At 38.9% G+C, this 21,189-nt stretch overlaps 1 protein-coding gene across 1 annotated transcript; it reads left to right on the top strand.

Moving 5' to 3' along the window:
* Positions 1-2,963: 2,963 nt before the first annotated feature.
* Positions 2,964-17,921, top strand: LOC121952863 (ubiquitin carboxyl-terminal hydrolase 2). The gene is made up of 12 exons (XM_042499719.2): positions 2,964-3,385; positions 10,766-10,813; positions 10,923-11,046; positions 12,634-12,745; positions 13,120-13,230; positions 13,984-14,048; positions 14,150-14,253; positions 14,512-14,592; positions 14,701-14,779; positions 15,251-15,358; positions 15,486-15,606; positions 15,872-17,921. The coding sequence occupies exons 1-12, from the start codon at positions 3,233-3,235 to the stop codon at positions 15,975-15,977; spliced, it is 1,212 nt and encodes a 403-aa protein (XP_042355653.2). The 5' UTR covers positions 2,964-3,232; the 3' UTR covers positions 15,978-17,921.
* Positions 17,922-21,189: the final 3,268 nt, after the last annotated feature.

The raw sequence follows: 21,189 nt of genomic DNA, 5'->3' as shown, positions 1-21,189 counted from the left end.
GCTATGACTGGAATTTGTTTAAGTTGGTTGATCACATTCATCCTCTGTGCATGTGGGTGTTTAATTATGGGATATTCCTCACAGTGTTTCTCTTGGGTTTGTCTTAATGAAGTTAAGGTGTTGCCTCACTTACACACTGTGTACACTGTAATTAGTTTCATGGTGTGGCAGTTGGGTGTGAATGGGACGTATGTTTAACTGTTATGCCCCTGTAGTCAGTTAGTGGTCAGATTGACATTAAAAGTGTTAATATTCATAATCTCTAGAGGAAAGACAGCAATGATATTTGTGAGACAATAACATTTCTTTTCGATCTACAATCAAGCCAAAATGTTTAATATTACACAAGAAATATCAAAATGCAATCAATATTTTTCAGGCGCACATTCATGTTCCCAATATACTAAACCTTTTTTTTCTCCTTCAAAATAACTCAGGGGCCCTAAATTACAAGACATACAGTGTGGTTTCAACCCTCGCTATACACACTAATTTACATAGATATAAAACCTGATTCATCAGCTAAGTATAGTCTGTTACATGACTCTTAAAGCACTGGACTCAGTGATTTGTAAGGACATGTTAAGGTTTACAAGGCGAGCTATCAATTTTCTTATCTGACTCAGAGCTGTTTCTGTGTCAAGTCAGAACCACAGTCTAAAGATCAAAACCAAGGTCAGCAAATCTCCCTGCGCGGGGCTGAGGCTTTTGGACGGTGGAATAAAGCTGAGGAGAGCTTTTATTTTCTGCCAACACATTATATTTGCTCAACCTTTTTTTTCCAAACCACCCACATATTCAATGTCTGCTACACAATAGGTTTTATTTCAGAAAAGACCTGGTGAAATTAACCGCTGTTTAAACAGCTCTAAAAGCACAAACTGCAAAGGCTGGCTTGTTATAATAGTAACAGTTATTATTATTATTATATTGTACACAGTATTCTTTTAAAGTATTTCCATTTTAGAGGGAAAGACCAGATTTTGGGTTTTTTTTTTTATTATTCCAGTACCTTTCTTTTAATATATAATGTTACTTTCCACACAAGACTTTCTGTTAAAAAAACAACATAATCCTATAAAATTAAATGTATTGTTAGTGGTTCCCAATCAGTCAAAAGGAAATCTCCATTGTCACATTTCAGATGTCTATGAGCAGTTACACAAAAGAGACATTTCCCCTCTTAACTTCTCTGCTGCAGGAATGAGTCCTAAAACTCAGAAATCATTTAATATTTTAGCCCTCCTGGTTCCCTCGTCTCCAAGTTAATGAGATTATTGAATGAGTGTTCAGTCAAAATCCTGATATATGGTCTGTGGATAAGTTTTGTTGTATGACATAAATACATCAGTAAATCAGGTCAGGTATGGGCCTTCTTCTTACGTAAAGCTTTAGGTTTTGATTTATAACCATGGTGACGCTAACTTCCAGGTCGGCCAACAAAAAAACAAGTCATCATGCAGCACTCGATGGTTTTATTTAAATAGCACTTAACATACATGTCAAACAATGTCAAACAAAATAGCACAGCAACTATATATAGCGTTTTTGTACAGCATCGCCATGCACACAACATGCATCAACAACATATAGCTTTTAGCATAAATACACATGCAGAGCAGCAATAGACACAAGAAACAGCAATAGACAGAAGCAGAGATAAAATACAAGAGTCATTACATAGATCCCTAATAAGATGTTAAAAGATGCAGTTAATATTATGTTAACAAAGAGAAATTGTAAAGCCATTTTTTTCACTTCTTTGCCACAAAACTAATCATCTCACAACCTCCTCTGTGGCCCTTGGAAGGTCCCAGACCCCAAGTAGCACATGCTATAGGTTGGGAGCCACTGGACTGAACTAGCTAACTTTATGTAATGTTGTTTAAACTATCTCCTTCTCGACCAGCAATAACAGTAAAATGCTGATTAAATATTAAACCTAATAATGTCAATTTAACACTCACAGGGGACATTTTACTGCAGACTTTAATTTTGATTTCTTTTACTACATACGATGTTTCACAGCTTCTATGTCTTTTTTGTTTGTTTTTTTCTCCAGCTTTGCTAAATACCTTCAGCACATTTCATATTTTCATTATAAAATTTGTATAAAAATATTTCATAATAAAAAAAATTAAACTGTACAATTAATGTAGGGAAAATAAAGAAACATTACAAAAAATAAAAACATTCAGGGTCTGAAAAACACAACTGAAATGTCTGAATAATCTTTAAGTTTTGCCAATTTACAGTTGTTGAGTTTTAAACTTTTAATAGTTATCAGGTAAGTTTTAAAATCAGTATCTTTAAAAATATATAAGGAGGGTAGTCTTTTAAGCCAAATCAGTTTGTGTATATGATATTTTGCTAAGATAATAATCAATTGAATCATGTACTCTTCATCAGATGAGAAACTGGGATTGTTAATGAGTAATATATATCTTTTTAATGGAACATCTTTTTCTTCAACAATATTTGTATTTAAGTTTAAACTACAAAACCAAACAAATGCACATCAGTATACAAATATACATCCCCTCACACAGTCGCACACTCCCAAAAACAAACTAATAATAATAATTATGATTAAAAATTACAAAATAAAATGATCAATGAAGATAATAATTCTAAAACAAAAACAGATTACAAATCAACTGAGGGGCATCTTTTTTTAAAAAAAAAAAAAAAAAAAGTATATTTGTAAATCAAACCAAAAAGAGGTGGCATAAAAACAATCAACAAAAACGTGTTCATTGATTTCTCCCATACGATTACAAAAAAGTCCATCTATTGTTTACAACCGGAGAAAAAATGACAAATATTAGCTTTAAACGGGTAATACGATCTTAAATAAATAAGTTTCTATTAGGAATAATGAGCTACTGTCAACATGTTTCTGTCAATGCACCAAGATGAGTTTGGATGTTTCCTGCAGCACTTGAAGGCAGCGCCGGCTCACGGTGTGGGAGGGGGATGTTTATGGCACGCAGTAAAAACTCCAACACACGCCAGCTCAGTGTGATATTCTCCAACACAGGCAGGTTGTGCACAGGTGCGGGACTGAAGAGACCTACAACCTGCAGATCCAACAGCACGACCAGCGACCCGACTGCATATCGATTGATTATTAATTGATTTGTGACCTCAGCCTGTCAGGATTTCACTGTGTCCAGCTGCATTGAATCACACTACCGTCCCGGTGTCGGACAAAACATTCAACAGCGCTGCCATGCCGTCTCTGCGACACTCGTACACGGTGACGGTACCGGAGGAACCGGCCGCTCTCCCGGTAGACAAACCCGAGCTGCGGCGGAAGAGTCCGTCTTTGTCCCGGTCCAAGCTGGTGTCCACGTTCATGGGTCTGATCATCAACCAGGCCAAGGTGAGTCCACTGCACCCTGCTTCTGTCTCACCTTTCTGAAAGCAGCATCCTCTTCCTCGTACCTTTTAAAATTGGGTAACTTTTTGTATGCAAAGACTGTATTTTTGTTTCTGTTTGTGCAGACTTTTTAAAGTTCTCATGTACTTGTATTATCAGTACCAGAAAAAAAAAAAACATATTACATAGGCGATATATTGGGGAGGTTCAGCCTTGAGTAGGGGTCTGGGCCTTGCCCCTACAGGAGAAAAGTAGTTTTTGGGGGGTGCATTACTTAGATTTGCAGATTTTTGATAAGTCCGGACAGTGCAGTCTTGGCGTGTCTGTTATTTTAATGTTTTCTTAAATTTCTTGCAAATGTGATGTTTTTTAAGACAGTGGTTCCCAACTGCTGCAGCCACTGGTTTCAGATTTCTCCTTAGTCATTAGTTGAAGGTCCTCAAATTAGATAAAACACCACATTTTCAATTTTATTTCACAAAATGTAAACTACAAGTTGACATAGAGCACAAAGAAAATCAAACATGTTGCAAGAATAAACAGAACCAGCACTTCAAATTAAAAGCTCTGTGACATTAATTCACTGTACTTCAAATTATAGTATGTTTTCTACAAACTTGGCACATTCACAAGTCACTTGGAGTCCACTCAGAAAAGACTTGCGTCCCAGTTTTGGACTGAGGCCCACCAGATGGGAACCACTGCTTTAAAATGTGCTTATTTGTTACTTAAGAAGAAGAAAGTGAAAGTTTGTTTCATGATGGTTTAAGTTTTGTTTTTAAGCCTGCAGATCAATCTTAAAACAATGAAGTGTGTTGTCTTTAACATCTCATTGTATTTCTATGCAAATATTGCAGTTAAAGTATAAACAATTATTCGTATACTATATATAGATATAAAAAAAGGTGTCATGGTGATACTTTAGCGGAGCAAAAATAAACCCCTGAAATACAGTATGGTCACTCTAAGGTCATTACTTGTTGACTTAAAACTAGTTAAATTTTGAGTGTTTTTTTGTTTATTTATAAAGAAATTGTAAAATAACAGTCAGATTTAAATCACTTCCAACTATGGAAAGCCATAGATGGCTTGGTGGCGGTCCAAATTTGACCTTTAGGCCCTTATCTGCCCTTAAAAGGAGAAGGACGGGGGTTGTAATCACTCACACACAAAGCATGAACACAATGCATGGGAGTCGGTAACAGGCTGCCTGCATCAATGTGACAATTCGAGTGTGACGTTAGTTGCGTAATAGGAGGGAGCGCTGCGGATAAGGAATGTGTCCAGACTGTCACCTTATCATCAACACAGTACATTTTGTCAGCGCACCACCAGCACATACTTGTGTACACAGGGGTCTGATGTGTTTATAGCCGTGTGAATGAGTTTGCTTTAGGTCACAGGCTACGTTTCAAGTCTTTGTCCTTGAAGGGGATATCACTGGTCCTTCAGTGGTATGCATGCTTGTGTTTACACTGGACTGTTGCTCTCAGTTTTCTTAGTGTAACTGGGTAGTTCAATGTTGTTTTTAGTGCTGGAGCAGCTCTAGCAATGTCTGACTCGTCGGTCCAGACTGAAAAATCTCATAGATTTTGTTTCAATTGGCCTGAAATTTGATTAAGACATTTCATGGTGCCCATAATGAGTTTGGTGATCCTGACTTTTCGTCCAGCAACATCATCATGCTTTTATTCTCGATAACTGTTTGTTAATCAGTTTATCGTTTGGTCTAGAAAATGTCAGAAACTAGTAAAAAAAATTCCCATCACAATGTCCCAAAGACCAACATGATGTTAAATGATTTGTTTGGTGCGACCAACAGTGCTTCAGTCAAAGATATTCAGTTTAACATCACATAAGATGAAAAAAACTTGCAAATGCTTATGTTATACTGTAGATGATAACGTTAGATACTGTGCATTTGGGCTTGAAAAAGGCTTAAAATATTAAGCAGTTATCAAAATAGCTGCAATTTTTATCCATTAATTTGTACCGTACTTGGTTTTGCATCCAAAAATCTGCACAACTAGCACCATTCCCATCTTCCTCAGCTGTACTTTAAGTACAGCCCTTCAGGCGTTGATTAAACCCCTAAAAACGTGTCCACATCATTCATGTTTGTCATGATTAGCAGATTTTTTCCATGAAAACGTCCCTTTGCACCTTAATTATGGCTGAGATTTACGTCTTGTGCAATTTAGTATTCACACATCTATCAAAATTACCCCCCCCCCCCAGTCGCAGGCCTGCAGCTCAAGCCTGCATGCTAACCTTCGACTCTGATCAAACGCACAAACCTCTGCTTGCAAAGGTTAATAGATAACTTCGGCTTGACTACTTTATCTAACAGCTAATAATTTTTCACTAATGTTAGATAATCCTTGATCGCCAGCTCTGATAAATTGAACTTAAGATGAAACTTAACTTGGAAAATACTACACGTCGCTCTCCTGGTTTCTCCTTGTTTTGGATTAAGGATTCTCCTTTTTGTCATCCCAGCCGTGTAGTGCACGAAAAGAATGAGGTGTCAGGTCTCGGTGATCAATAAATAAAAACATTCTAATAAATAAAACACTGCATTATCAAATAGGTAATTAAAAAATAACTAATTGTATAAGTGAGCATTGCAGTAAAATCTCAAGTCTTAAAAACCAAGTATAATTCATCAAAGTGCACTGAGGAATATATATAATATAATATAAAATATGATTAATATATTAACATCACAGTGACAGTCCCTATTTAAACTATCATCAGACGAGCAGTGCTGTAGTGTTATGGAAAGCTACGGCCCACAGGGTGACGGGATTGGTTCCTTGTTTTGTAACAAACACAAGAACTTTGAATCCCGGTTTCTGAGACTTTTCGGTAGGCTGACCCTGCAGTTCCAAAGAAAGTGCTCAACCATAACACGGACTGCTTATTTTGCTCGTGATATGTCTTGTAGCATATAAAAAACACCATATGTGCACATCAACAAGGTTACAATCTTGTTTGTCACTGGAGGAGGTCTTTAATGTTAATTAGCAAATGTTAGCATGCGAGCATTAGATGAAGATGGTGAACATGATAACCATCCAAACATCTCCATTAGGATTTCTGCTTTTTAAGTGTTAGCATTCAGCTTAAAGTCTCACGTTCAGCCCAGGCCCATCGGAAAGCAGCTCAGCCTTAATTCCAATTTTTCCCAGTGGCCACTCACGCTAGTGCAAAAAAAAATCCCCTGCAGCCCAGAAAGCATTTTCCCATTGTAAGAGACATCTGTGAGACTGTTGACAGTACACCTCGAACTGCAAACAAGGTCAGTTATGACTCCTTCTATGATGATTTTTTTTTAACCATGGAGGTTTAATATTTGTTACACTTTCCTTGAGATGAAAAAAAACTCTCCAAAAATCCATCACAATGAAAGTTTACCTAGCAGGACAAACACTGCTGTGCATGTTCAGTGGGCCGCAAACCCCAGAAGTAAAACCGGAAGCCAGAAACTTTTTGGCAAATGCACTGGATGAGCAACAATATTGGAATTAATAGGCGCCATCTTTGGGTCTGGTATGTAGTTATGATTATATGTGTGAGGCTATGCAGCAGCCTCATAAAGCCACTTTGCATGGGGGCCACTTTTGCAAGACGACATTGGGCCAAGGGACAGCAAAATCACATAAGTCAGGTGTATGCAGGGGCATTTCCAGAATATGAGGACACTCAGGCCTTAGCTTCCTCTGCCCCTGGTACTTTTTTTTTATATGGACAAGCTCTATTTTTATACTTTTTGTCTACTCTGGTACTTTATGTACATCGAAAGTGCATAAAAATCCCCAGTGTGAATCAATGTCTTTTAATTATGTATTAGAAAATTGTTGGGGACACCACCTGGCACTCTGTCAAGGGCCAGATTTGGCCCTCAGGTCATAAGTTGAGTATCACTGCAGTAGACTCTTACTTTAGTTTATCACATGCATCGGGAGGAAACTTTCGTCATCTCTCCTCAAGCATCTGTAGCTCGCCATTGAGTGAATGAGCAGTCAGCTGAGAAAAGAACATTGCTGTGGCCTTTAAACTGTACATGAGTTGGCAGTGATGTAAAAATGAACTCAATAACTTCACTCCCATTGCTCTTTAAATGATATGTTTTAGGTATTTTTCATATTCTCTCTGCTAAGTACCAATATTTCTACTTTCGAATGGCATTTTGGAGCTTCCCTGCTCTGCTGTTATGTAGCAGAGATTAATGTTTATACTGTCTCCAAGGGAGTGGCAACGCTGGCACCATGTGTGTTCAGGAGTGTTGCTTCCTTCGTCATGTGTTACGCGGCCTTGACCAGGCATGCATAGCTCGTTTAGGACATTGAGTTCTCTCTCTCTCTCTCACCTACTCTCTGAAGTCGTGCCAGCCAGTTGAGACTGGCGTTCTCGCTCAGAGCGCAGAGATTACCTGAACGCATCACTTCCTCCATTTTTGGATGGGTGTTTTAAATCACGAGGCGCCTGCTGAGCGTGCCGAGGCCCCGCTGGTCAGTATTCACGAGAGCAGTGCAGCAGATTGGGACTCAACACCATATGGTCACCTTCAAATACTGCAGAGAAGAAGAGAGACACAAAGGGGAAGAAAATTTGAGGTTTCAGCCAAGAGGTGCTGTTGATAGTTTGTATTGTCACAGTTCTATTTTCGGGGTTGGAAAGCTTTTGGACGACCATCACGAGGCACTAAAGCTCTCCACTGAAAGTCTTGTGAAGTGTAAGCAAATAGACTCCAGCTTAGCTCCCAATCACACCTCATATCTCCAAGTCTGACAAGTGTAACAGTGATATCATGCATTTACTGTGATAACAAAAGTAACACAGGAGAGGCACACTGGAGAATAAAAGACAAACATCCACCTGTTTTGCAGATACATATTTTATTTCTTCCTAGCAATTGCAAATGAAAAAAACATAAATGATTTAGAATAAACCACAGTAGACAGACTTGATCTACGGGTAGCTGACGTTGCTGCTCAGTTTACAGTTTGTGTGCGTTCATATCTACGCCCTCATGTTTGCCTCTGTCAGTGTGTTGCTTGTTTCTCAACTGTTATTTCCACATACAGCTTCTCAGCCGTCAGCAGAGGCGTTGATGCATGATGGTGCTGACTTGCTTCGGGCGATCACGTTGCACTGTTACTATGTTCCCTCATCAAGGATGAGCTACAGGTCACGAGCCAAAGTGTCACCTGTTGATACTCAAATATCGGTATTGCTTAAGAACACAGTATTAACAATGGCATTTATCTGTTAACCACAATTAACAGACTCGTCATTCAAGGATGAGCTTGTTTAAAGCAGTTCATTGTACATGGATTTTTTTTTTTTAACTTTTATCTAAACCATCTGTAGTGAAAAGTGGTCACAACAGATGACTGGATTTTAACCAGGATGACATTTGAGGATGATGTTGGTTGTTTTAACTTTTTTCTTGTGCTTTTGGAAACAGAATAGTTTATCTGAAATAAGACAATGGGTGCATTTATAAATGTGTTAAAAGCATATAATGATTGTTTTTCTGCATGTTATTAATGTTTTAATTCTAATTTAGTTTCAATGGTTCTCCCTGCTAGACATGGCTTGGCCTTAAGAACGGACATATGATTTGTTTAAAGTATACATCTGCATATGCATGATGGCTGCCTCGAATATCCTGCATGTGTTTAGACTGTTGGATGAGCATGCCCTCAGAAATGACTGCTGCATGTCCGCAAGATGAAATGCTACGGTGGCCCTAGTGGAACCCTTTAGTAACACATGCAACACATGTAACACATGCAGTACATAGGCAGGTATTGCCTGTATGTACTACAGTTCCATAGCCAGATGCTTGTAATTCCTCTGTAATCTTTCAGCCATATGAACATCAGCAGGTATGCGGATGCTTTCAGCACCTTGCATCAGTCTACCCTACAGATGATTAACGCTACACTACCGGTGACTCCAGATATGTTGTATAACTCGTTGATCCTTGACTCCGGCAGCAATGTGAAACTCTTCACACAGAAAACTTGACACCTTGTTGTGTGCTGCAGATTCTCAGTAGAGCTTTTCTCTTCAGGTCGGTGTCACATGCATTGTGTGATGTCACTCTGGTGTGAGTGGCGGCTGGTGGTCAGGACACACTGTGGTATTTCATCCAAGCATGTGGAGCAGTAGCTGATACCCACAGCTGCCAACAATGTGACCATCAGATGGTGTGCGTTGAATAAATGCCAGACGGTCCTTCGAGGCTTTTTCACACTTAAAGAAAGTATCAGGGCTGCTATCATACAGTAGTTACATCATACTGAGAGCGTGTGCCAGCTGATCTGTTGGGGCGTACAGCAGGCTACACTGGCAAGAGAAAGAACACTTTTAGAAAATCGCTGCATGTTTCTCTTTAGAATCAATACATTGTTACATAATTATTTGACATGATAATATGCCTGTAATTGAGAATTTAGCCTGCGGTAAACTCCATGATGTCTAAACATAGCCTATTTAGGACCCAGTTTTGCTCATACATTAAATTGTAAGAAGACCAAAAAGGGGTTCATATCTGTCCTAAAAATAATTACTTTCATGGTCCCCACATTTACCCAATTATGAGCCAATAAAGGACACTGAAGCCCAAAATATCATCATTAGCCCATCTTGGCTTCCCATGACTATGTTTGCAATATTATATTTGCAAAATAAGGAATATTTTGACTCAATAAAGTGGTCAAAAATGTCCCAAAAACAGTGTTTGTCAGTTTAAAATTCAGTAATTAAGATAGATCTATATATTGAGCTCCAGATTTGTAGCATGCTCTCATAATGCAACGTATTCTCGTACAGCGGTTCATATGATAACTAACAGATTAGCTCCCCAAGAATGACATTGTCGTGCTACATACTTGAGACACAGTTACACAGGTTTAGAAAAAATAAAAATGGTGATGGCGTACCTTACAGTAATTCAAATTTCACTTCATATCAAACTAGACACAAACACTTAGAGGGTAAAGTCCTGTGTTTGTTTGACCGATCCTGCACCCCAACCCGCCTCCTTTGGCTGGCTTTAAGTTTTTATACAAATTTTCACTTTATTCCAATGGTTATGTGACCGCAGCCCTCCGTATTACATGAGTTATGTATGAATTGCTGGCTCATAATTACATAGGCTATATCCTGTATATGAATTTTGGTGCGTTACTTTCTGAAAGTTTACAGTGCATGAGAACAGCCTGAACAATAAAACACTTTAAAACATAATCCTTGAATTAATTAATTATACTATGTTATCCACTGTCTAGCTGACTGTCAAATGTTTCTGCTATAATTTTCCAAATAAATAAGTAAATTAACATCGCCTCTCTTTTCTTATTTGAATAGAACAAGACTCCTCAAGGCCTGGTGGGACTGAAGAATCTGGGCAACACAGTAAGTACTTTTACTCCACTTTGTCATCTAATTGTACAACATGCTGCACTTTGACCTGTTGATTCTGAAACCGCATTTCATTCATTTTTGTGTTTTATTTTATTTCTAGTGTTTCATGAACTCCATCCTACAATGTCTGAGCAACACTCCCGAGCTGAGAGATTACTGCCTGAGGAACGTCCATCGCACCGACCTCAACAACAACTGCACGACTAACGCCGCTCTCATGGAAGGTAGGACGAGACTCTGAGCTTTTAAACCTCACGTGAGCACCATAACAAGGAACAATGACGAAAATGTGTCGTTCCGTGTCAGTGCTGAGTCACTTTATGGCTTAGCAGTGCATCAAATATTGTCACTTTATATGTATTTTATACTCCTTAAATTAATCTTAAACTACATGTTGTTGTGCTACACTGCTAAAGATCTGATGACTTTATACCCTGATTACTGGAAAGAATGACAACACCAAAATAACAAAACTGAACTAAAAACATATACCTAACTGCAATCACATAATTCCCCAATTATAATTCTCAGCAGAATGACATTTGTGCTGGCACAAAATGAAAGTGACTATTTCCTGCAGCGCTTTTTGGAGGGTGTGTTTGTGCAGCATGTTCTCACAGGTCACTGTGACTCTCGTGTGTGCACATCGTAACATGTTTTCCCAGTGCTCAGCACAAAAAGTTTGTGTGTCTCTGTAATTAGAAAGAAAACTGGCCTCACCTTTATTCAGTATTTAGTTTTAGAATTAATCCATCTTGCATAATATTCTCAACAAGTAGCTGTTCAACCACAATCAGCCAGTCTCGATTGACTCTTTATCAGTGCGTGAAACTGGCTCAGGTGTCCTCAGATGGCCGACTTAAATTGTGTTACATCACCTTCACACCACGACACCTGAGCCAGCTCCATTAGCTGATGAAGACCTTGAGATGCAGTTAAGAGTAAGTGGACATGGAAGCATGAAGTCAAGGCCGCCATTAGAGCCTTAAAATAATAATTTTCTGATAGATTTTTATTAAAACTTTTGTTACTTTACCATACAAATCTGTCCTGATTGAGTCCATGCTGTCTGATGGTTTTCAAACACATGAAGCTCAAATTATAATATTAATTTTTATACAGATAAGTACAAATCTTCTGTGAGTTAAGGCTGGTTTGTGCCACAGCTTGATTTAGACCTTTAAATACTTGAACCGTGAGTAAATTGGTTTGATTTCTTCTAAAAACATGGGGAAAAGGCAATGAGTAACTTGGTAAGATACAGTATGCCCTGCAAATCTTTTAAAAAAATTATTAAAAACAAGCCAGGGAAAATGTCCAGAGGATTATGTTTATAATGATCATAATTATATATTGAAAATTATATTACAAAATTATTAGTAGTAGTAGTAGTCGTTGTAGTAGTAGTAAGCACTTTTTATTTCCTTGATTTTTTCTTTTGGTGCTGATTTTCAATGACTTTTCTTATTATTTTTGGGGCAATTTCCTCTCAAGTTGCTCATTGCCTTCTTCCCATGTTTCTGAAAAAAAAACAAGCCAATTTACTTTGGTTTCAAAGGGTTAAGGAAATGTCTGAGTGAAGGTCAAACTGCGTCTTAAGCTAAAGAATGCAGATTCTCTCAAAACGCTGCGTTCGTGACTTTGGAGCAAAATGCAGCTTTAGGGAAAAGAAATACTGCCCTAAGAGGATCCAGTTGTGTCATCATTTTATCAATAAAAGCTTAAAGTAGCATACTTTGAATTTAATAAAGGATGGAGCTGCGTGATCATGGTCTCATATTCTGTTGTTATTTGTATTTTCTTCACCCCAGAGTTTGCAAAGCTGACTCAGAGTCTGTGGACTTCTGTGAACAACGAGGCCATCAGTCCCTCTGACTTCAGGAGTCAGATCCAGAGATACGCTCCCAAATTTGTGGGCTGCAAGTAAGTCTTCCCTCCTCCTGCATGTCAGCCTTTTTATTCAGACCAGTTTAAGGATTACAGCTGATTCTAGAATAAAGGAAGTAGAACAGAGAACTCCCACACACTGTCTGCAGTTGCAATTATAAGAGATTTATTGCCAACTAGGTTTCGGTACAGGGACTTTGATTGGGGTATTTTACCTGATTAAAATGGTCTCTGTACCGAAACATATTTCCCAATAAATCTCTCATAATTGCAAATGAAGCAGATATTGTGCAGGAGTTCCTTTTCTACTGCAATCACACATGGTCTCTCAATGCACCCGTCAACCAACGGGCATACAAGTTTTGCTTTTCGGGTAAAAAAAGTAACAACTTCTCCTTTTGTCTCTGCAGTCAGCAGGACGCCCAGGAGTTCCTGCGTTTCTTATTGGACGGTCTCCATAATGAGGTGAACAGAGTGACAGTCCGACCGAAGGTTTCTGTCGAGGACTTTGACCACCTCTCGTAAGTCAGCTGGACATTGCCCCACCTGTCACCTCTGCTCCCAATAAGTCACTGATAACCAGATCCGTCACAGACGCCTCTGACTGCCAAAAAACACTGCTGTGCACCCGACAGGTCAAAATAAACTGTGTAATTATTTGTAATTACAACATAATTTTTAACTTTTAAGATTTTTAGATAGGTGGCCATTTTTGGACTCCGTATTATTCTTCAGAAGAATTATTACACCAAATATCTTAAATATTCAAAGTCATATATATATTCATTGATCTTAAAATATCTGGAATTCCAGGCTTGAGAAAGGACCTTCACTATATCTTCAAGGGACCCCAAAAATCAAAAATACATGATTATCTTTTTACCTTTATTGCTATTTATTAAACTCAGATTGTTTTGGTGTGAATTGCAGAGTGTCGCAGATATCGGCCGTAGAGATGTCTAACTTGTCTCAAATATAATGAAATGAGATGGCACTCAGCTTGTTGTGCTCAAAATACCTAATACATACATCTGAAAAACTCAAATGCTGTTGATATCTCCAACACTCTGCAACTCACACCAAAACAATCTAGACTGATAAATAGCACCTCAGGTAAGAGGAAAAACATGTATTTCTGATTTTGGGGTGAACTAGCCCTTTAAAGAGGCTTTCATCTTCACATTTATTTAAAATAATTTGAACACACTTTACGTTTTCACTTAGGAAGTCTTTGGTATACGTTTGTTTGACTTGAGTTGTGGTTTGGTTCACAGGGATGATGAAAAAGGCAAGCGGATGTGGAATATGTACTTGGAGAGAGAGGACAGCAAAGTAGTGGGTAAGATATTTACCTTGATGGACGGCTTAATATCTTTAAAACCATCCTTATATTTCAGTGCATGTCAAATGTTAATCTTAATCACTTGTTTCTTTCTTTAGATCTGTTTGTTGGGCAGCTGAAGAGCTCTGTCACCTGCACCGTCTGTGGCTTTCGCTCCACCGTGTTTGATCCATTTTGGGACCTATCCATACCTGTTGCACAGGTCAGAACACACACACACACACACACACACACACACACACACACACACACACACACATTTTAGAAAAGTTTGGCCTTTTATACATTGTGAAATAGTGTTTACTAGGCTGTAAAGACTTTTATACTGCAGTGAAAAACATCTTATTGTTTATCTGTAATTGTCCTGTTTTGCTGATATACAGACAAAATGGCCAGTTTTGTCATTTATACCATATATAATTTGCTGTTTTCTTACTGTGCATGCTGTGTGTCTCCACAGAAGAGCACAGGAGAAGTGACTCTCAAAGACTGCATGAGGCTCTTCACAAAAGAAGATGTGTTGGATGGAGAAGAGAGGCCGGTAAGAGGCCTCACATAGCACACCACCCTCCACATTCCTTTGAGAAGATGATATATGGATTATAGAGCAGCACTGTCTCACTTCCCTCTCACTCTCTCTCTCTCTCAGACGTGCAACAGATGCAAAACCAGAAGGAAATGCACCAAAAAATTCAGCATTCAGAAGTTCCCTCAGATCCTCGTGCTTCGTATCCTTTCTTCAAATCTCTGTACCATCAGTTCAATGATTACAGCCGGCACGTGCATTTAAATGACAGCAGTCTTTCTGCTAACTTATTAGAAAATACTGAGCATGTGGTAAACCAATTTATGATTAACTACTTGCAGGATTAGATTAAGTCTAGGCGGGTCATTCCAAGGAAACTATTCAGATTTTATTTTTTAATGTTTAGATTTTTCATCATAACCAAATGTAGAATTTAGTATTATTATAGTCAGTCTGTAGAAATGGATCATACTTTCATGACTTGATCATAAGTGAAAATCTTAACCTGTTAACTAGCTTGGAAGTAAAATTTTAAAATAGATGTGGTAAAAGGAAAAAAAAGCTATGTATTTAATATATTTCCTTCAAAAATGCAACGCAGTAGATGTAAAAAGTAGTCAAAACAATAATATTTTGAACAAGTGTCGGCTCCTTGACTCCATGTCCCTCTCAGACCTGAAGCGTTTCTCAGACTCCAACATCCGAACCAGCAAACTCTCCACGTACGTCAACTTCCCTCTCAAAGAGCTGGACCTGCGGGAGTTCGCCTCAGAGAGCAGCGGTAAGTACTTGCCGAAGGTGACACACGCTGCCACCAGAGGAGGACAATTCGTGCTCTGTCCAAGGTCAGTTGGATTTGATGAGTAAGTATTGCAGTCCTGTTGACTGACTGTTGTCTCTCCCTGCAGAGCGTGTTGTGTATAACCTGTACGCTGTATCCAACCACTCTGGAAATGCTTTGGGAGGCCATTACACAGCCTACTGCAAGAACCAGTCCATGGGAGAGTGGTACAGCTACAACGACGCCAGGTATCAACTCTCACATCCACTCACATATCATCATATTGCTCTTATCAAAGCGACAGAACGCTGTAGAGTCGAATTATACTGTATTCAGCTGTTGTCAAATGAAAATGACCTCATTCTAACTGTATAAAGGTGTGTCAAGTTTCTTGCAAATGTGCAGATTGGGTGTATGCATGTATGTACTTGTGTGTGTGCGTGTGTGTGTGCGTGTGTGTGCTCTGTGGTGTTGAGTGTACTAACTACAGCATGTACCGTTTGTTCTGTGCAGGGTGAGCCCGGTTTCCTCTAGCCAGGTTCGCAGCAGCAACGCCTACGTCCTCTTCTATGAGCTGGCCCCCTCCTCACACAGCAAATACCAGACGTGTCGGCTTTAGACGCTGTGGAGGAGTTGATAAGAGCTGCACTGAGCTGCGCCCAAGAGTGGAGTCAGACACTGCCTGCTGTTAAAGAGCTCCACCTAGTGGAGACAGTCCTGCCATTACAGACTCTGAATATGGAGCACAGCGATATGCTGTTTAGAAAAAAAGTGCTCTCTGACCTTCCTCTTAGTGTGTTTGTTTTTGAGAAAAAGGCTGGATGTGAAAGCACATTTGAACTTCAGGATGTCAAGCTGAACTGAAATGTGAAATGGACCTGAAGTGACACTGGGAAAATACTGCTTCCACTGCAAATTCAGCTCAAGACACAGCTGTTAGTCAAACTTAAAATGCCTTTTTGGAGGACAAGAAGATGCTTTTTATGATGGACATGCAACAGTGGACTCACTCCAAGAAAATAAATTTTACAGCTGTGCTTGGGCCTGAATCTACACCCACTCGAGTGGATTTTTCTTCAATGCACTTTGAACATGGACTATTAACCGTAAGGACATTATTATGCGATGACATTGCAGAGATTTGCCTCTCACAGCAACTGCAAGACATAATTTATTCTATTTAACATAATGCCAGTAATGGAAAGTGCATACTGTATTGAACAAAGCCTTATGGTTTCCTCTTAGAACAGCGGAAATCCACTACTGGAAAGAGGATGTTTTGTGTCAGAGCACATGTTATTTTTGTACAGTATTTATGGACAGCACAGTGAATGTAACTGTACTGTGGGAAAGCTGAACATACCAAAGCAGCTGTACAAAGTGCATCAAAAAGACTTTTCCAGCAATAATGTTGCTGACTTATCATCCAAGTCAGTTCAGAATGATTTTAACTGAAACTCATCACAAAGTGGTTACGGAGATGATACCCACAGACCTCAGAGATGGACTTATTTCTCGTTTTTAAAAAGGGAGACAAGATGTTAAGGAAACTACAGGAGCGTCTCACTCCTGTCCACAACTGAGAAGGTTATTGGCCACATTCTGTTCAAGAGATTCCTCCCACTTTCTGAAGAAATCCTCTGAGTCCCAGTGCGGTTTTCATCCTGCAAAACAGACATGATTTTCACAGCCAGACAGTTACAGGAAAAATATGCAGATGATGATAACAAAAGGTCCTCAGTGCATACTCAATGCTTTTTGGAGTTTTTTGGACTAATTTGACTGCCCATGTGTGTTAAAAAGGCTCTCCATCAGCCCCCAACAGACTCCTCCACACCCCCACCAACAATAACAATTGACAGTTAAAGTCTTGAAAATGTAGACCATTTTTCTTATTTCGGAAATCCCCTCTCTTCAGTGGCAGACATCGACAGTATTGTACACTATCAGATCTGCTGTGCCAGTGGGGCTTTTGCAAAGCTCAGTGGAAGAGTCTTTGAAAACTCTGACCTGCTCGCAGAGACGAGGCTGCTGGCCTACGAGTTAGTTATCTCGCCCACACTTTTATAAAAGATCTGTGCAAAGATCTGAACTATCATATATGAGTAGGCAGACAAAATGTTTCAAGGACAACTTTAGGATCAGCCTCAAAAAAGTCCACATAAACAGCTCAACTTGGGAAGACTGTGCCAAGACTGAGCCAAATTCCATGAAGACGATCTCCGACGGCCTGCCAAAGTCAAGCTCTGGAAAGACAGAAGCGAGTCCCACCGAAAAGGCTCTCCCACATTCCACTTTCAGCACCTCACACAAATGCCCAAACTGCAAGAAAGTTTGTGGTACCAAAATGGAGATCATTAAAAGACCCTCACAAAGGACGTTTGAGGAGGACCATCATTCTCGACTTTGACTGGTGATGAGAACTGTGGGAAAGCCAGACATACCAAAGCAGCTGTATAAAAATGCATCAATAATACTTTCCCAGCAATAATGTTAGTGACTTAACATCTAAGTCAATGCAGAGCATATGAATGATTAAAAATAAATGTTAACTTATAATGAATTGTGTATATTTTTCATTTAACCCTTAAATATCCAGCCAGCCAAATTAAAGTTTATAGAGTTTACAAGGGTAAACATATATCGATATAAAAAGAGCTCCTTCAAAGACAATTTGTTTCAACACTCCCAAACAGAAAGTGTGTTCCACATAAAGTGTGTTATACACAAACCATAGATCGCTTCTAACTAATTAAAGCATTGTAATTGACTTTTTGGCCACCAAGGGGCAGCAAAATAAACTGTAAACATAACATCTGACTTATTACTTCTTAGTAAATGGTTGCCTGTTTACACATCCAGCAGACACAGAACAAAAGCATTTGTTTTGTTTTGTTGTGTTTTTGGCACAAAATGTGGCTCTTTATTGGCTAAATGCTGCATTATTTTCACAAGGTAGTCTCGTAACCTACTTCACCCACAATTGACTAATTACTCAACCTGTTTTACCTTGAATTCATGAAGAAAACTTTGCTTTTCTTACATGCCTCGCAGGTGAATGAAGAATAAAAAATAGGTGTAATGGGGGACCATGAGTAGAACTATTAAAACTTAAGCATACGAGTAGTGTGCATGGGCAAGTGCATGTTTTCTGTGTTCATGCATTTCATTGAAATACTGAGGTTCACTATTTGTCTGTGTGGGAGATTGTTTATGGGAAGGTGTTTTCAATCATAATATTTAAGCAAACATGGATGTGTTTGGGAAGTACTGAGCATACAGCTTGATAAATGAGTCTTGGATTACACTATTACACTATTAGCAAAACATTAAAAAATGCTTCATTTCCCTTATTAATTACCAATATTGCATACAGTTTGAATAAGAAGCAGAGGTCATTGAGTTTGCAATGCCATCTGTGAACTTCCAGGCTAAATGAGCAGATTATGGTGCGACTGGATTTATGTCAGAAACACCTCTGACCCACTTAAAGCAAGTCCATCTGACCGAGGTGCTCTTTCACACCACAGCCACAGGAGGGGGCTGTGTGCAGCGGTGTGTGTGGACTGATGAGGTGTAGGTAGACGGATGCTGACGATTGTAGTTAATACCTCGACACGAATCCGTTGGGTTATGTTTTTCCTCCACTCCCATTCATTCATTCATCCTTCTGTTCCTTCCCTAATATGTAAGTAACTCAGATGTTTAGGGGAAATGTCATGGAGTGAAAGCAAAAAATTGACAGAAATATAAAAACTCAAGTAAAGTATAGATACTCTCAAAAAATACAATAAAAGTACTATAAAAAAGTATTATTACTTTGTTACAGTACACCACTAAAAGTTTGTACACAATTTCATGAACCATCCAACAGACACTAGAAACCCAATCTCTATACTGCTAGAATGGCAAAAAATATTTAATATCCTTCAAACTGATACCAAGTTCAACTTTTGATTTTCTTTGTCAAAACTATGAAATCAATATGAAATATGAAGTGCTCAGTGTCAGTATACCAGCAAACAATTACATATCAATCAGTCAAAAGTGCATCATGCTTTAAATGAATTTTAATTACGTGAACCATGTCTGATTCATAACACCACATCCCTTGTATGCACAGCAAACATGGCATTGATCCCACTGACTGTGTGGTACAAGCACAGTTAGTGTTACAGCTGCACCAACACTCGGCCCCACTCCGATAACTTTATCTTATTTCCTCACAATTTTGCATCCTCACCAACAGATCATTTGTAGCAGCCACAGAGACCTAATCACACACATGCACACACACACACAAACGCATCCCTGTGCGCCTATACTTGTGAGGACATTCATTGACAATATGCGTTCCCCGGCCCCTCACCCTAACTTAAACCTAATTCTCAGAAGAACTGTAAAACCAAGTGTAAACCCCTAAACAGGCCTTTTGAAAAATCTGTCTGAAATGTCCACACTTTGGTTCTCACAAAGATAGATGTACAAGTACACACACACACATGCACACTGTCCCTCTGGCTCCCATGCTCGCCATATGGGCTGATCACACAGCTCGGAGGATTAACAGTAATTTGCCTGCATGGGAGCAGCGCTGTCTTCAGTGTTGTAATCAGCCGGTCTCTGTGTTTACACTTCCATAGCTAATGAACATACTATAAAACTGTGAAGGATTCATGAAGGCTGAAGTCCACTTTAAATTGCAGTTGCGACATCATGGGAGTCTGGCCCAATGGGCGCCTCACTTGAAGGAATTGCACCAAAATCATGTCCTTGTCTCTGGTAGATGTTATGTAATAAAAGTAGCATGTTTTTGTGAGAAATTATTTATCTACTGGTCAGAAAACAAACACCAATAATAGATATTAGCAGTTTATGTACCAGTAAATAGTCTAGAATAAAATAATAACCTCGATCATGGAAGAATTGGACTCAATACGTCCATAAAGGAACCTTAATTAACCAATTCTAATAGTCAATCAAGCAAAAAAGAAAAAAAAAACGTAGTAAATGATGCCTATTGTGTTTATAGATTATATATTATTTTATTTTTATTTTTCTAATATGTATGTTTGTCATATTTCCACATTAGTTAGCACTTAATCACTTTTTTCCCTCTTTTTTGTCTGCTTCTGACTCTGCCGAAGCATGTGAATTTCCCGGTGAAGGATTAATGAGGTCTTATCTAATGTAGTTAAACTTTTTAAAGATCTTTGGCTATTTCTGGGACAATGCTGATCATTGTTCATTTTTCACTTTTGACTGGTAATAAACTGCTCCCACTAGTTTTAAGATGACTGTGGTTAAACTTCCTGTTTAAAAAAAAAACAAAAAAAAAAAAAACACTCCGATCCAGCATCTCTTTATAACATTGTGTCTCAACAACTTTCAGCCTATATTTCTATATTTTTTCAACCTTTTCAGTCTGTTTTCAGGTCCTGACACTGATAATGTGCTGACTGGAAACTCAGTTCAGTGTCTCTAGCCTGGCTCTTACCTGGTTTAAGTCTTACTTACAGTATCTGAAAGAAAAAAGAGTTTTTCTGTGACATCCCTCCCACTTTCTAGGAGGCTGCATTACCAACATAAGCGGGCGATTGGCTGAAATGAGAGGGTTGTCAGTTGATTGGCTGAAATGAGAGTGTGGTCAGTTGATTGGGGTCACCTGGGCCCCAGACAAGCGGGCTCATGCTGACATCTAACCTGCACCAGTTTCCTTTTGTTTGCTCTGTCAACACCCCCATAGGACCCTGCACTGCTGACCTTGCTGATCTCTGGGTGAGTTTAGCTGCAATAGTTTGCAGAAGCTGTAAATAGGATGAGAAGGCTGA

The sequence above is a fragment of the Plectropomus leopardus genome, chromosome 15, assembly GCF_026936395.1.
Source record: "Plectropomus leopardus strain MGB_pleo_1.0 chromosome 15, ASM2693639v1, whole genome shotgun sequence".
Taxonomy (NCBI): Eukaryota; Metazoa; Chordata; class Actinopteri; order Perciformes; family Serranidae; genus Plectropomus; species Plectropomus leopardus.
This window is presented reverse-complemented; position numbering and strand designations above follow the sequence as displayed.